Source organism: Pholcus phalangioides, unplaced genomic scaffold (assembly GCF_987345545.1).
Source record: "Pholcus phalangioides strain wild (caught in Gottingen) unplaced genomic scaffold, Ppha-v1.0 ptg000028l_1, whole genome shotgun sequence".
NCBI classification, from domain to species: domain Eukaryota; kingdom Metazoa; phylum Arthropoda; class Arachnida; order Araneae; family Pholcidae; genus Pholcus; species Pholcus phalangioides.
The window spans coordinates 4,696,219-4,714,287 of record NW_028301618.1 but is presented as its reverse complement, the minus strand read 5'-3'; the positions used below and the strand labels follow the sequence as shown (position 1 = coordinate 4,714,287).

Sequence of the window (18,069 nt, the reverse complement as noted above, 5' to 3'; positions counted from 1 at the left end):
AGAGAGACCGATTCGGATACAGATGTTTCCCCTCTACAGAACAAAGGCCAATTGTTTTGATGTATCGCACCGGTTCCTGTGAATCGGTCCTTTGTGTATCTCGTCACTGTCGACTGAACCTCAATTGGTAGCCTATCAGCAACTTTCCCCCAATTCGGATACGCAGCAGTCTCCCGCATTAAGGGTACTACGAACATAGTAAGCGCTAGTTTCCGATTCTGTGAGTCGGCATCGTTACGGATAGGTTAAAGGAAACCGGAAATTCGGGTTTTTAGCCAATCAGCAACGGTTGCCAACTCGCAAGAATCAGAAACCAGCTTGCACTGTGTTCGTATTCAGAGGGAACGAACCAACCACATTCTCTTCTGATCACCAAGACGTTAAGTTCGGAAATTCGATAGTTAAATATGATTTATGGAAAATTCACCGAAGAAAAAAAATCACCGCGGGAAATTTCACCGACAACCATTTGTCACCAGTGAGTGAGTGACCGAGTGATTGAGCAAAATGAGTTGATGATAGAGCGGGTGAGTGACCGAGTTGGTGAATGAGCTAGCAAATAGGCTAGTTAGTGAGTGACCGAGTGAGGGAGTGATTGAGCAAGTGAGCAACCGAATGAGTGACTCACTCACTCGCTCACTCACTTTCTAATTTTTGCTCACCTGCTCACTCATTTGCTCGTGCTTATTCATCTATTCACTTGCTCATTCACCAACTCCTCACTCACTAGCTTATTTGCTCACTTGCTTACTCAATTGCTTATTCATCCGATCCCTTTCTCAGTCACTTACTCACTTGCCAACAAACTCCCACCCACCCTCACTCACTCACTCACTTATTCACTGTCTCACTCACCTGCTCATCTACTAATTTACACAGGGTGGGCAAAAAGTCCGTAGAAACTTTAAAAAACGAATAAAAACCGGAAAAGTAACCGAAATAAAAAACGGTTTGCAGGGTTAGCATCGCTAGGGATTTTTTTATTTCGGTTTCAACGGACTTTTTGCCCACCCTGTATCTCATTTTACGTCCGTCGACTAACTAAACAAAACACTTTAGTGGGAGCTTCCCTAGTGCTGGCTGAGGCTTCGCCCAGGAAATGGGCCAGTTGAGTGGGTCGGGAATTGCACTTTGATTCTACAGTTTCCTTCCCCCAACTTCGAACTGTGGAACTTATTCTAAGACTTGTGATTGACCTTTTTACAGAGTGATACTATAACGTCCGTTCCTGCCAGATTCATTGCGTGTACGGTGTCCTTCGATGATAATCGAAACGTCAAAGTGCGGAGGGATGCCCCCCACCCCCCACCTGAAGAAAATTTCAATCCCATTACAGAATGGAAAAAGGAAGAATAGGAACTCCCAGTCAGAGTTACAAGTAGTCGTACCACTTGGCGAGAGATCAAACCCATAAAGAAAGATGGAAGAAAGTAACAAAGAGAGAAAAGCACTAGTCGAAAATTACAAGGTACCTGCTAGAAGAATTTAGACCCTAAAACAAAGGGAGAGGAGAATCCGTCTGAGGTTGAGAAACGTAGATTGAGCCCTCGATTCAATCTATACCACAGAACACGGGCGGAAGATGATAGCAAGGGAAAAATTACGCCGTTTCAGGTGAAGTGAGGTGGCAAGGTATATCCCCACGACGGCAATCTAAAGCCTAAAACAAAGGAATCTCCCCGACTGCGGTCAAACTTTAAAAAAAAAAAAGAGGAACTCTCCATCTGAGGTCAAGAGTAATACCATACAATTAACCAACAGAATTAGCCCCTCCCTCACCCTAATAGAAAGGGGGGGGGACCGACAAAAATTATGGGAAGTGAAAAGAATTGCAGGATTTATGACGTTATGAGTGCGTCGCGTTGGTCGCGTCTCTCGTATGTTTCGCGATTTGAATGAAGAAGACGTAAGTCGCGCGCGGACTCTCCCGCAGTCTTGTAAGAGGAATGAATGTAATAAGACGCGTACTATATTCACGCATTTTCGTGAAGTCGCGGACTAGTCGCGCAAATGTGTAAATAAAAAAAATTTAAATGCGTTCGTTATCGAGAAATGCATTTCGTAATTCTCGATGGCACGTAAATAAAGGAGTTTTCCCCGAAAACGCGGGAGTCTCCGTAGGTGTTCAGGGAATCACGTTGCACTTGGCTCCTATTTTGACCCCTAAACTCACGAGTAGTGAGTTCACCGAAGCCCCGTTTACATGTGCATGATTGGAGGTCGCTTTGGTGATTATTACCTGCATGGCAACTTGTTTCCCTCATGGGGGAAAAAATAGGAGCGATGAAGATCAGTCAAACCAACATCTTTAAGAGGCGGAATAATGGTGGGTGACTCCGATCTCTTCTCCCATGATCGTTTGTGTCGCGAAAATTGCTGTTAGCTCCTTCGTCGGCCATCTTGAGTCAACCACCAGTTCAACCCGCGTGACCAGTGACGAAAAGAGGAGGGGAGTACCGGCATAAACTAAAGCCCCGTTCACATGTGCAAGATTGGGGGTCGCTTTGGTCATAATTACCGGCATGGAAACTTTTTTCCCCTCGCAGGGGGAAAAAAAGGTGGGAGAGAAGCTCATCAAAAAAGTCCATCTTTCTTGGGGTGGATTGGTGGTCGAAACCTTCTCTCCCATAATCCTTTGCTCCGCGAAAACTACTGTAAGCTCCTTCGTCAGCCATCTTGAATCAATCACTTCCGTTCAACCCACGTAACCAGTGACGACTTCCGGAAAGAAGAGAGGGGGGGGGGACTACCGGCATAAACTAAACGTCATGTGAATGGTTTGTAGCGAAAATCCCTGTTACCCGGAACTTCCCGGGATATTTTATTGCACGTGTAAACGGAGCTCGAGCCTCTTTTGCTGCGCGGACTCCTCTCGAGCATCGAATCAACACAATTGTTCCCCGGATGTCCCCAGGGAGGGTCGGGGGAGGGTGTAGCTAACTTGCATATGCTGTTCCCCTACGGGAATCTAAACTTCCCAAAAAAGAAGAATGGAAAATTCCCCGTTCTAGGGCGGTTTATATTCCCCTCGCACGACGGGAATCTCAACCGCCAAAAAGCTGTACTAGAGAGAATGGCAATCTGTCCGTCCGAGGACCAAAAGTATGTGTCCCCCACAATGGGAATGTAACCCCCCCCCCAAAAAAAAAAGGAAAAAAGAAAGAGGAAACTCCCTGTCCGAGGCCATGACATTACGTTGAATTTCAGTACACCTGGTGTTGCAAATCATCACTGGAAAAAAAAGAAGAAGCAAATATAGGGTGATTACGGTGTCTGACCTTAGGCGGATAAATCGCATAATTGCACCGATTTGGTGGCGCCCCCCCCTCCCCACGATGGACACGGTTCCGATAAATTTCGGCTCGGACTTTTTCGGTTCACTGGTTCCAGATGCTACTGACCTCCCGATTCGTTCGTCCTTGCGTCTCCGAATCATTCGTCTCTCGTCCACACCTGCGTCATAAAGTTCCGATCAATCAACCAAGTGGACCGTTGCCAAAAGCGTCTAACAAACGTTTCGCCTTCGAGATGCCCTTAAGAAAACGTTTTTTTCTTTCTTTCTAATTAACCCTTGAGACTTGTACTGTATATTGTTGTTAATTAGTGGTTTTGAAACCCGACGTGTTAGTGTGTACGCGTGTTTATTTTGAACACCTGGAGGGAAGAATCGGAAATTATGGAATTAAATATTCATAAGACCTTCTCTCTCTGTCTCTTGTACTGGGGCCCCCCCTAAAGCATCGCCAGAGTGATTGATTACCTTTCCTTGCCAAGTGGCCTAGTTTTCCCTTGCGGTCGAGTTAATGACGAGGGCCGAGGCCCTTTCTGTTATTTTCGGGCTCTGTTTTTTTTAGTGTTTTTATTATTCGGTATCCATTTGTTTAGCCCTGTTCGCACGAGGGGTCTCGCATTGGTTTAATAAGTGGTCCTTTTTTTTCCCCCCCGGTGAGGGGAGTACGACAGTGAAGTATTTTGGCACTGTCATGGCGATGAAGGCGTGTCACAAACAAAAAAAAGTCAATTGTCATATTATGTAGGTCAGTAGCTGCTTTGAATACGGGTCAGGGTTCCCACTCTAACCCTGTGTGTCTGCTTCTCTTACAAGAGGTTTCTTATGATGATTGTAATAAATGCCACCAGGTGCAGAGAATTCGAGTGGGAGGGGGGGGGGGAATGAGTGTCTGGGATTCTTTGGGTAATCGATATAGGAGGCGCCACCAGTTAATGTGTTGATGCTATTGTTGGTATTGTAAATTGGAGCATGGAAAACAATGGCACACTACTCAGGTGTGGATGGGGAAAATTAAAAACTCGAAAAGACAATGTCATGCCCTTTTAGTCTATAATTGCAAGTTCATCTTGCATTGTCAGCAGGTTAGTGGTGACACGTAAAAAAGAAACTGATGATTCGGCAGAGTCGTCTTAATGAATGGGCCTATCCGGGCACGGTCCTGGGACTTTGAGCACAAAGGGACACTCTCATGTTTACAATTTTCGAGAGTAAATAAATTGATAGGCAAGTATTTCTAGACATGTGGGGGGCCCCCCCAGAAAAATTATTTGACCGAGGGTCTATTATGCTGTTAAGACGGCCCTGTGATTTGGATGTCATTTTTGCCTTTTTGATTAGTGAGTATGCTCATTTGGCTACTCTTCCCACCAAAACTCATCGAAACCCTATGTTTACGGGGGATGGGGTAGTTAATGGGCGTAAAATTCCCTGCCTTGGTTTGCATAAAATACCATAAAGGCACAAAAACCTTACGCTTTGGTCAGCCTTCGTACAGCTTGGTGAAGCCATTGCTAGTAGTCACCTTCTGCAACCACCCGAATGCCTCCTGCGATCAGGGCCCGGTACAGTAATTTTTGAGGGTATTTAATTAAGTATTTGAAATGGTAAGCCGGCACACCTACTGCTCCTATTTGCCCCCCCCCCGCCATCCTCCCCCAGAACAATACGTTGCCTGGAGAGCCCTAAGACTTAAGATGGGCCCCCGTGTAACAGTCGAAATTTACGTATGAATTGTGCGCGAGTATTGATTGCTATTTGGACTTACAGCGGACATTGTTAAAGAGGTTAAAGAGTGGGAAATGATCTGAGAGAATGACGAAAAAACAAAAAATGAAAGAAACACGAGCGAAGATAAATAAACTAAACCAAGCAACTACTACTACTTAACCGTAAACGTGCACTTCGTACACATTCCTGCAACTGAACCACACTGCACCTGCGCGGAAGCGGCAAGACGCGTAACATCTCATTACTATTGGCGTCAATCACAATCGACTGTAGTCGCTAAAAGTACATCGCCTGACATCGTTTGTTACGGACAACGCTCACTCGCTCTCTGCGCACCTGGGATCAATCTCGCATGAACGGACGACTGCACGCGACTTGTTTATCTCTCGTAGTCGCGTCATCTGCGGTACATCGTACGTCGGTACTAAAAGTACATCGCCTGACATCGTTTGTTATGGACAACCCTCACTCGCTCTCTGCGCATCTGGGATCAATCTCGCATGAACGGACGACTGCACGCGACTTGTTTGTGTCTCGTAGTCGCTTCAGTTTTAGGAGTGATTATAGGCAAGATTGGGTTTTGCTGGGAGGAGCTCAAGTCGTCCAATGAAGGTGACTCTCAATCGAGTGTTCAGTTGCGACTGTACTTCGTAATGGATGGAAAATAGGAGCTTTTGAATTCGGCACCATATTCTCGACGAGGGAAGAAGACTGACCAAAAATGCAAAAATAAATGCGAGTGATACGAGGATATATAAAAAAAAGTAAACTACGTAACCGCACTACAAAAGCACTGCACCGGCGAAGAAGCGCCAGGACTCTTAAAATCCCGTTCTAAAAATACCCTAATTCTATGGGTTGAGGCAACTGAAATACCAGGAAGACTTATTTTGCTATTTTGCATTAAGATGGAAGGTAAGACCGAAGACCTATTGGGGGGGGGGGGGAAGGATCAATTAATCAAATCATCCGTATTCACCTAAAGTGAATGACAAAACATCGTTTGCAGTGGGCCATGCTCGCTCCAGTTCTGCTTATTGGGATCAGTCTCGTGTATACTAACGTCTATTTACGCGTAGTCGTTTACAGTTATACAACCCGAAGAATCTTGAAGAAATGATCGAAATCGCATCATTTCACACCGGCTGGTAAAACTACAGCGAAAACGGTCGGAGTTCTCAGCTTCAGGCCGGTCGTCCACTACGAGCGGTGGACGCGCGTAGTCGTCCGTATACACGAGAATGATTCCAATGGACAGAAACAGAGCGGACATCAGCCTGATAACTCGATTTCTTGAAAGCCATTCATGGCACAACTCCAGCGTAGAGTAAGATGGCTGTATGTGGAGAGATTGTCGATCGTTCTCGTGTGTTTGGTAATGGCTAGAGCCTGGGTTATATGCGCTAAAAAAGTGGCGAAATATGCTCTAAAAATATGCAAATATGCTCTAAAAATATGCAAATATGCCCTGAAAATATGCAAATATGCTCCGAAAATATGCAAATATGCTCTGAAAATGCCAAAATATGGTCTGAAAATGCCAAAATATGCATTAAAACCCCAGAATACGCACTAAAAATCCCGAAAAAGTTAAAAATTCCGAAATATATACCAAAAATGAGAAAATACCCATTAAAAATCAAATCAAAAGTTAAAAAAAAGCAGATGTTTTTAAAATGCACCTTTTCTATATCTTAGTGCATTTACAAAAAAAATGAAAATATCCCCACGTATATATACCACATTTATGCAAATAACCTTACATATGTTTTATGCAGGCGTTTCCAATTACCACTTTGTTGTAGCTTCTCAGTAAAAAAAAGAAGAAAGGAAAAATACCAGTAACAAAACGAATTTTGGCAATTTCTAAAAAAAATAACCTTACAATAAAACGGTTATTTTGGATCACGTGACATCCCCCTCTTTCTTTGAGAGACATACAAACCGTGTCTAAATTAACCAATATGGCGACTTCCTGCGCGACTCGTGAAAGAAACAAATCTTCCTGCGCGACATACAAACCGTGTCTAAATTAACCAATATGGCGACTTGCCTATCGGCAACGCAAATATAACACAACAAGTGTCTGGCATAGTTGTTAGATCGGTTACTGCTGCTACAATGGCAGGTTATCGAGATTTAAGTGAGTTTGAACGTGGTGTTATAGTCGGCGCACGAGGGATGGGACATAGCATCTCCGAGGTAGCGATGAAATTTGGATTTTCCCGTACGACCATTTCACGAGTGTACCGTGAATATCGGGAATCCGGTAAAAAATTAAATCTACGACATCGCTGCGACCGGAAAAAGATCATGCAAGAACGACGACTGACGAGAATCATTAAACGTGACAGACGTGCAACCCTTCCGCAAATTGTTGCAGATTTCAATGCTGGATCATCAACAAGTGTCAGCGTACGAACCATTCAACGAAACATCATCGATATGGGCTTTCGTTGCCGAAGACCCACTCGTGCACCCTTGATGACTGCACGACACAAAGCTTTACGCCTCGCCTGGGCTCGACAACACCGACATTGGACTGTTGAGGACTGGAAACACGTTTCCTGGTCTGACGGGTCTCGGTTCCAATTGCTTCGAGCTTCTTCTTCTTCTTCTTACCAGGCAGGGACCTGGCTCTGTCCCGCTAGGGATATTAGCCATTTACTCGGCAGAGTTGGTCCGTGCTGGAGAGTGCTGAAGGTGTCCGACCGGGAAGCCCTCGAGATACATTCGAAGGCCATCCGGTCCGGCACATCCAGCCCCCTTTCCTCTTTTTATCCATGATGAGGGCACTATCCAGTCCCCTCCCATCAAGCAGCCTAGCATTAGTGGTGTCCCTGTGGGCCGCTCGTTCCGACCTGATTTGATGCAATCCTGCCATCTGGCTCCTTACCAAGCTGTGGCTCCCGATGTTGCACATGCGCACCACCCAGCGAAGCCCTACCTCTCCAGAATTTCTTCATCATCAAATATCATATTTAACAATTAATTACAAAAATGTCAGGAACTGCTTCGCGAGCATTCGGCTCCTCGGGGCGCAGCGTTTCCTGTGTGCAGTTCATCTTCTGCCTCGCGACATTGTGCCACTTCGGGGGCAGATGATGTTGTCGGTGCTTGTCGTTTGCTTTCGTATCTAAGCTGAGAGTTGAAAACGTATCTTCGGATGTGTTGGAGGGCGGTTCACTGGCGATGTTGAGCGTCCTTTTATCACTTTATTCCTCCACCTCGTCTGAGTCTTCCTCTGACGAAGCGGCCATCGAGGGTGTTCTGTTACTTTGTGGACGAGCTTCTATAGGCATGTAGTCGTTTTGGTTATGTTCAAGAAGGCGTATAAGTTTTCCTATTTTCTCCGTGCGGTCTGCCCTTTTCAGAAGTTCCGCTCTCCATAAAGATATGTTTTCTTCTGAAGGCGCACCAAAATGTAACTCCTTTGTGAGGGGGCATTTTGTGGAGTAGTGCATGGGGGTGCCTTTTTCCCCGCACTTGCAGCTGTCGGTTGATCGAACATGAAATCTTTTGAGGTAGGCGGGAAAGGGCCCGTGCTCTGTAAGGTACAGGGTCATTCCCCTTGACCAGCCATTGTCACCAATCTTGACCTTCGGAAGGATCTGATAGATCAATTGCTTCGAGCTGATGGACGTGTACGGGTATGGAGACAACCTCATGAATCCATGGACCCTACATGTCAACAGGGGACTGTTCACGCTGGTGGAGGCTCTGTGATGGTGTGGGGCGTGTGCAGTTGGCGCGATGTGGGACCCCTGTACGTAAGCATCCTGTCTGATCACCTGCATCCATTCATGTCCATTGTGCATTCCGACGGACTTGGACAATTTCAGCAGGACAATGCGACACCCCACACGTCCAGAATTGCCATAAAGTGGCTCCAGGAACACTCTTCTGACTTTAGACACTTCCGCTGGCCACCTAAATCCCCAGACATGAACATTATTGAACATATCTGGGATGCCTTGCAACGTGCTGTTCAGAAGATATCTCCACCCCCTCTTACTCCTACGGATTTATGGACAGCCCTGCAGGATTCATGGTGTCAATTACCTCCGGCACTACTTCAGACATTAGTCGAGTCCATGCCACGTCGTGTTGCGGCACTTCTGCGGGCTCGCGGGGGCCCATCACGATATTAGGCAGGTGAACCAGTTTTTTTGGCTTTTCAGTGTATATATTCACTCATCTCATTATATTTTTCGTTAAAAAAATGTTTTGACAACATTAATCTCAGTTACAACGACAACATTTTGTGGAATTTTCTATGTAGTTACAGTCGAATCCCGTTTTAACGAATACCGTTATAACGAAAATCTCGTTTTAACGAACACCGTTATAACGAAAATCTTGGTTTTAACGAACATTTTTATATAATCCCTCAAATAAGTTTACATAAGAACAATGCAAACAACCTGAAATTCCTTTATAACGAAATTTCGTTATAACGAAGTGATTTCTCAAGTCTCTTGGAGTTCGTTATAACGGGATTCAACTGTATATCCGAGTTTGACTGTATATATATCAGATGTCGCTGTTTTGCCTTTATGGAATTTAGTCTCTGTAGTTATTCCCCAATCTGGTCGCATTGAGCCATCCCAAGCTCGTATCAAGTCTTTCCTCTGAGCGAAAACAATCCCATGAAAGAAAGAGTATAGCCGGGTGCAGTGATGTGGTAACCTCGTCAAGCAAAATTTCCCTTTTGACTAACTTTTTCCCACACATTCAGAAATTTGTGCTGCCGGTGGAAATATATAGTCAATTACTTTACACTGCAAAAGCATTGTTTTGCATTTATATATTTTTTTTCAACAAAAATTCTTTTGTTTGATGACCTCTCAAAATATCCCACAAACGCCAAGAAATTTCCGATGTGGACCAATTTTGGCCAATTTTTCCCACAAATATGGGAAATTTCCCACGAGTTACGATCACTGGCCGGGTGCATGAATGCCACGCGCTATGCGATTCTGAGCTGCACAAAAACCGGTTTTGAGGATTGGCTACGCAAAATCAACCATCACAATCGCCAGCACTGTGCTGCTAGCCATACACACCTCAGAACCGGTTTTTGGCGCCGTGTGTGGCTCCGGCTTCAGATGACACCGACTTCTTGTGACTTTTATGTATCAACAAAAAGGGGCGGGAGGGGGGGGGTATTGGGAAGACGTGCAATATATTGTATTGTGTATCGCATGCGAAAAAACCAAATGGAAAAGGGGGCGGGGATTGCATTAACCAACAAAAAATGCGTATTTTTTTTTTTATTTGTCGACAAGTGATCCTCTTCTGATGAGAATCATATACGTACTGTGCATTTTTGCAGTTAAGAAAAACGGCCATTACATGCAAAATAAGATGAAAGAGGCCGTCTGTTGAAAAGGTTCTACGTCATTAACGTGACGCTCCTTTCCTACTGAAGAGCGTCATCATATAGAGAATGATGACCATAACCCGCTCTATCAGTTAGAGAAGCGGGTCTATGGTTTTTCCGCCTGTGGGGAGGGGGCTACACAAATTTTTCTACTCTTCTCTGATACTAGTCTCACTTTCTTGATCACTAATTCCTCAAATGTGCCGCCGAGGCTATAGAATATGAAATTACTTCTTTCATCAATTCAGAATTTTCATCAATCCTGGAATTTTTTTTTCAGTTAATTCTGAGTTTTCATCAATTCTGGAAATTTTTCCCGTAAATTCAGAATTTTCCTAAATTCTGGAATTATTTCGGTTAATTACAAATTTTCATAAATTCTAAAAATTTTTCCCCGTTAACTATAACTTTCCATCAATTATGGATTTTTGTTTGCGTTAATTCTGAATTTTCTTCGCTTTTGAAAATTTTTCCCGTTAATTCCAAATTTTCATCAATTTTTTTCCCCGTTAATTCAGGATATTCAGTTGTTCTGGAATTTTTTCCCATAATTCAGAAAATTCAGTGCTTCTGGAATTTCCGCCCCCGTTAATTCTAAACTTTCATCGATTCAGGAACTTACTTCTTCTAAATTTTCATTTACTCTGGACTTTCTTCCACGTTATTTCTGAATTTCCATCAATTCTGGAACTTTTTCCGTTAATTATAAATTCTAATTTATTCCGGAATTTTTCCCCGTTAATTTCGAAGTTTCATCAATTCTGGAATTACTTTCCCGTTAATTCTGAACTTCCAGAAATTCTGGATTTTTCCCGTTAATTTTTTATTTTCTTCAATTCTGGAGTTCTTTTCCCGATTTTACTAAATTTTCATCAATTTCGGAGTTTTTTTCCATTAATTCAGGATATTCAGTTGTTCTCGAATTTTTTCCCATAATTCAGAATATTCAGTGATTCTGAAATTTTTCATATAATTCATGATATTCAGTGGTTCTGGAATTTCCCCCCCGTTAATTCTAAACTTTCATCAATTTTGGAACTTTTTCCGTTAATTCTAAACTTTCATCAATTTTGGAACTTTTTCCGTTAATTCTAAATTTTCATTTATTCTGGAATTTTTTTCCCGTTAATTTTGAATTTTCATTAAAATTCTGGAATTATTTTTCCCGTTAATACTGAACTTCCACCAATGCCGGAATTTTTTCCCGTTAATTCTGAATTTCCATCAATTTTGGAACTTTTTCCGTTAATTCTAAATTTTCATTTATTCTGGAATTTTTCCTGTTAATTTTGAATTTTCATCAAAATTCTGGAATTACTTTTCCCATTAATTCTGAACTTCCACCAATGCTGGAATTTTTTCCCGTTAATTCTGAATTTCCATCAATTTTGGAACTTTTTCCGTTAATTCTAAATTTTCATCAAAATTCTGGAATTACTTTTCCCATTAATTCTGAACTTCCACCAATGCTGGAATTTTTTCCCGTTAATTCTGAATTTCCATCAATTTTGGAACTTTTTCCGTTAATTCTAAATTTTCATCAAAATTCTGGAATTACTTTTCCCGTTAATACTGAACTTCCACCAAAGCTGGAATTTTTTCCCGTTAATTCTGAATTTCCATCAATTTTGGAACTTTTTCCGTTAATTCTAAATTTTCATTTATTCTGGAATTGTTCCCGTTAATTTTGAATTTTCATCAAAATTCTTGGAATTACTTTTCCCGTTAATTATGAACTTCCACCAATGCTGGAATTTTTTCCCGTTAATTTTGAATTTTCATCAAAATTCTTGGAATTACTTTTCCCGTTAATTATGAACTTCCACCAATGCTGGTATTTTGTCCCGTGAATTCTGAATTTCCATCAATTTTGGAACTTTTTCCGTTAATTCTAAATTTTCATTTATTCTGGAATTTTTCCTGTTAATTTTGAATTTTCATCAAAATTCTGGAATTACTTTTCCCATTAATTCTGAACTTCCACCAATGCTGGAATTTTTTCCCGTTAATTCTGAATTTCCATCAATTTTGGAACTTTTTCCGTTAATTCTAAATTTTCATCAAAATTCTGGAATTACTTTTCCCGTTAATACTGAACTTCCACCAAAGCTGGAATTTTTTCCCGTTAATTCTGAATTTCCATCAATTTTGGAACTTTTTCCGTTAATTATAAATTTTCATTTATTCTGGAATTACTTTTCCCATTAATTCTGAACTTCCACCAATGCTGGAATTTTTTCCCGTTAATTCTGAATTTCCATCAATTTTGGAACTTTTTCCGTTAATTCTAAATTTTCATTTATTCTGGAATTTTTCCTGTTAATTTTGAATTTTCATCAAAATTCTGGAATTACTTTTCCCATTAATTCTGAACTTCCACCAATGCTGGAATTTTTTCCCGTTAATTCTGAATTTCCATCAATTTTGGAACTTTTTCCGTTAATTCTAAATTTTCATCAAAATTCTGGAATTACTTTTCCCATTAATTCTGAACTTCCACCAATGCTGGAATTTTTTCCCGTTAATTCTGAATTTCCATCAATTTTGGAACTTTTTCCGTTAATTCTAAATTTTCATCAAAATTCTGGAATTACTTTTCCCGTTAATACTGAACTTCCACCAAAGCTGGAATTTTTTCCCGTTAATTCTGAATTTCCATCAATTTTGGAACTTTTTCCGTTAATTCTAAATTTTCATTTATTCTGGAATTGTTCCCGTTAATTTTGAATTTTCATCAAAATTCTTGGAATTACTTTTCCCGTTAATTATGAACTTCCACCAATGCTGGAATTTTTTCCCGTTAATTTTGAATTTTCATCAAAATTCTTGGAATTACTTTTCCCGTTAATTATGAACTTCCACCAATGCTGGTATTTTGTCCCGTGAATTCTGAATTTCCATCAATTTTGGAACTTTTTCCGTTAATTCTAAATTTTCATTTATTCTGGAATTTTTCCTGTTAATTTTGAATTTTCATCAAAATTCTGGAATTACTTTTCCCATTAATTCTGAACTTCCACCAATGCTGGAATTTTTTCCCGTTAATTCTGAATTTCGATCAATTTTGGAACTTTTTCCGTTAATTCTAAATTTTCATCAAAATTCTGGAATTACTTTTCCCGTTAATACTGAACTTCCACCAAAGCTGGAATTTTTTCCCGTTAATTCTGAATTTCCATCAATTTTGGAACTTTTTCCGTTAATTCTAAATTTTCATTTATTCTGGAATTGTTCCCGTTAATTTTGAATTTTCATCAAAATTCTTGGAATTACTTTTCCCGTTAATTATGAACTTCCACCAATGCTGGAATTTTTTTCCGTTAATTCTCAATTTTGAAAGCGCGAATTTTCATTTTAGTGTTGAATTTCCATCAATTTTTGTGTTAATTTACATTTTTATGGTATGTTTTTCCCACGGATATTCCTCATAAAATTGGGCAAAGGGGGCATTGTGGTGCAATGAAATTGTTGAGACGCACCTGGTCTCACCATTATTTTCATACCGGGACCCGCGTCTGGCAAGGGCGGCTCTGGGGGGGGGGGTCAAGCACGTGGCCCCGATGACCAGAGTAGCCATTCATCCGATCGATTAGTAAAGAAAAATGAGGGAGCGAAGCAAAGAAAAAGAAAAAAGATGAAGCAACATTCGGGAATAGAAAAAAACAGATGCTTTACTGAACATGCGGCTCAACATGCTGTACAAAAAAAGGTGCCACCATTCCCGAAGAAATACCTCTTATTCGGGTCCCCTCCAGCAGCAGACGAAATGCCGATGGCAGTGACGGAAGGAACAGGGGCGGCAGTGACGGCAGGCACGGTGACGGTGAAGCACGAAGAGTCGTTGACGCACAGTGGCGGCGTGGCAGTGACCAGCAGGGGCAGATTGGTCGCAGTGGGCGGCACGTCCGCAGCGGACGGCCTCAGCGAAGGCACCAAAGGAGGAGGAGGAGGAGGGAGGACTTCGACGGGCAGCAAGTGTTGGTCCACGTTGGTCAAAGTCGTTGGTCCGCTGCTATTCGACACCAGCTGAGGCGGCCACTGCTGCTTCGTCTGGGCCGTGGCCAGGTCGCTCTGGAGGCCCGATGTCCGACACAGCTGAGAGGCGAGGGTACAGATGCTGTGGAAAAAAAGTAGAAGAAAAAAGAAAGCAGAGGAAAAAAAAGAAAGATGGCAAGAAATAGCTTGATAGGACATACAGAACATGAAAGCAGAGCATGAGAAATATTGGCATGATTACAAAAAGCAGCATGTTGGCAATTCACGTTGTCAAATCATGTCGTCTTGTTCAAGTGTGTGAGGAAAATTCATCGCCAACAGTTTCACCGGAAAATTCACCGACATGATATGACCGTCACTCAATTCAGCGACATGACAATTGACCGCCACTCAATTCACCGACGTGACAATTGACCGCCACTCAATTCAGCGACATGACAATTGACCGCCACTCAATTCACCGATGAGACAATTGACCGTCACTCAATTCAGCGACGTGACTATTGACCGCCACTAAATTCAGCGACGTGACAATTGACCGCCACTCAATTCACCGACGTGACAATTGACCGCCACTCAATTCAGCGACATGACAATTGACCGCCACTCAAGTCACGTTTGTCACTCAATTCAGCGACGTGACTATTGACCGCCACTCAATTCACCGACGTGACAATTGACTGCCACTCAATTCAGCGACATGACAATTGACCGCCACTCAATTCAGCGACGTGACAATTGACCGCCACTAAATTCAGCGACGTGACAATTCACCGACGTGACAATTCACCGCCACTCAATTCAGCGGCATGACAATTGACCGCCACTCAATTCACCGACATGACAGTTAGTTGACCTCTAGGAAAATTCACCGACAAGCAATTCCATAGACAAAGTGACATAATGTGAGTGTGGATGAACAGTTAGTGAGCCAGTGAGCAAAGTGATTAACCAAAGTGAGTGATTGATTAGGACTCAGACAGCTAGTTAGTGAGCGAATGAGCGGGTGAGTGAGAGAAAGAGTTGGTGAATATGAGCAATAATCGCGTGAATAAGTAATCAAGGGAGTAGGTGAGCAAATGAGCGAGTGAGTGAGCGGATGACTGAGCAAATTAGCAAGTGAGTAAGTAGGTGAGCAAATTAGCAAGTGAATAAGTAGGTGAGAAAATTAGCAATTGAGTAAGTAGGTGAGAAAATGAGCAAGTGAATGAGCAGGTGAGCAAATAAGTAAGCGAATGAGCAGGCGCGTAAATGAGCAAGTGAGTAAGCAGGTAAGAAAGTGAGTAGGCAGGTGAGCAAGTGAGTAAGCAGGTAAGAAAGTGAGTAGGCAGGTGAGCAAGGGAATGAGCAGGTGCGCAAATGAGCAAGTGTGTAAGCAGGTGAGCAAACGAGCAAGTGAATGAGCAGGTGCGCAAATGAGCAAGTGTGTAAACAGGTGAGTAAATGAGCAAGTGAATGAGCAAGTTAGAAAATGAGCAAGTGAATGAGCAAGTTAGAAAATGAGCAAGTGAATGAGCAAGTTAGAAAACGAGCAAGTGTATGAGCAAATTAGAAAATGAGCAAGTGTGTAAGCAGGTGAAAAAATGAGCAAGTGAGAAAATGAGCAAGTGAGCAAGTGAGAAAATGAGCAAGTGAGCAAGTGAGAAAATGAGCAAGTGAGTGAGTCACATATGCGGTCACTCACTCACTAGCTTATTCACCCAATATAACTCACTCGATATTACTCACTCGCTGGTGACGAACTGTCGTTGGTGAATTTTCCCAGCGTTCATTTTTCTCGCCGGTGAATTGCTCTTTGCCGATCGATTTTCCGTAAATCATGTTCAGGGGGGGGGGGGACACTCATCGATTATCATGTCTCCCCGGGCAGACAATTCCAGGCCATGTTCGATGAATTACCATCCCGATGAGCGACCCCGTATGGCTTCCAAGTGAATTTTAGGCTGAATTCAATGACCCGGAAAATTGGCGTCCAACAAAAGTAATATCGATTAATTTGGAACGATGTTAAAAAAATCGATTTATATTGTCAGTTATGTTTGTAGGCCATTCTCTCGTTTGAACTCGTCCCGGATTTTCTCTGTTGTGGTTCGTTTTTCTTCTACCAAATATGTACAGGAGAGCCACCGCTTATAAGAATCAAATCGGCAACACGAAAACCAAACTCTGTTTTAACGTAGGAAAAATCATCCGGTTATAAGAATCGGAAATTGCTCCAAAACTGTTCATTTCAGTGGTCCGAATTTGCAGAACACAGGTCATCTTTTTTTCTAGTCGCGAGCACTGCCAGTACCCCCATCATCAAAAGAAGAGCACCCTTACGGCAAGTCTGACATACCAATCCATCTCAATACGATTTGCACAAGGCGTTTACTTGGGACGTTGATCAAGCGCTCGCGAGCACCAGCATCGAGCACTCTGAGTGCTTCCGGGAGCACCATGGTGCTCGCGAGCAACGGGTTGAAGGTGCCGGTTGTAGAATATAGTAGGGAGTTCTCAAACTATTTGCCGCGTTGCTCTTGGTGCGCCACCAACATTTGTCAGGGGCGCCGCAGAGAGTAGTGACGCTGGTAAAGGTACTTCGGGGCGATTTTTTGTTACACTGCCCTGGGAACCTGCGGACGGACGTTGATTGGGGGGGGGGGCAAGGCGTCGCGGGTGGAAAAAAGTTTGAGAACCCCCCTGGAGTAATCCTGGAGCATTTTTTGTTATCCATAAGGTTATTTGGAGGACTACTTATTGTGCCACATTGTGTTTTTTTACCTCTGGGATGATACTCTGACGAGGACCGGGATTACAAGGGGCCGGGGGGCGGGACAAATGCCCGGGCGACAGAAATTGGGGGGGGCGGCAGTTTTAAGTGGAAACAAAGGACATCGTTGTAAAGTTATAGAGTTAAAAGTTGTGGGGGTTTGGCAAAATCATGTTTTGCCCCGGTCAGTAACAGTCCTAGTTACGGCCCTGATACCGACTGTTGCCCCCGCCCCCCACTCAAACGGGGAGGATTCGAGCTTGGTAGTAAAGTACCGTTACACTGTGTAACATTTTAGTCAGCCTATATTGACAACGAACGATGCCTAACGATAATTGAAGCGAATTGTGTAAGTTCTTTGAATCGTCCCGTATTTTACGGGACAGACAAATTTTCCCATATTATTCGGTTCTTGGGAGGAGGCGATCGTTCTTATACTCCGTCCCCCACAATGGATCAGCGACTGAGCAAAGGAAGACATCTTCGGCTGCGAATGGTGTGGAGGCAGGCATCTTCAACTGCGGGTGAAACTGAGGCAGGCATCTTCAGCTGCGAGTGAAGCCGAGGCAGGCATCTTCAGCTGCGAGTGAAACTGTGGCATCTTCAGCTGCGAGTGAAACTGAGTCAGGCATCTTCAGCTGTGAGTAAAGCCGAAGCAGGCATCTTCACCTGCAAGTGAAACTGAGGCAGGCATCTTCAGCTACGAACGAAGCCGTGGGTCTCATCTTCAGCTGCGAGTGAAGCCGAGGCAGGAATCTTCAGCTACGAGTGAAGCCGAGGCAGGCATCTTCAGCTGTGAGTAAAGCCGAAGCAGGCATCTTCAGCTGCGAGTGAAACTGAGGCAGGCATCTTCAGCTACGAACGAAGCCGTGGGTCTCATCTTCAGCTGCGAGTGAAGCGGATGGGGGCGGATCTTGG

At 43.0% G+C, this 18,069-nt stretch overlaps 1 protein-coding gene across 2 annotated transcripts in view; it reads right to left on the bottom strand.

Moving 5' to 3' along the window:
* The window catches only part of LOC149067801 (TSC22 domain family protein 4-like), a 207,590-nt gene that overhangs the window by 81,471 nt on the left and 108,050 nt on the right, over positions 1-18,069 (bottom strand). The window contains exon 2 of one of the 2 annotated variants that reach the window (XM_089252277.1): positions 14,137-14,520. The exons of the other annotated variant lie outside the window; for it this stretch is intronic. Within the exon in view, the coding sequence (XP_089108403.1) occupies positions 14,137-14,520 (384 nt within the window). The remainder of the gene's footprint in view (positions 1-14,136; positions 14,521-18,069) is intronic. 2 annotated transcript variants of the gene reach the window in all.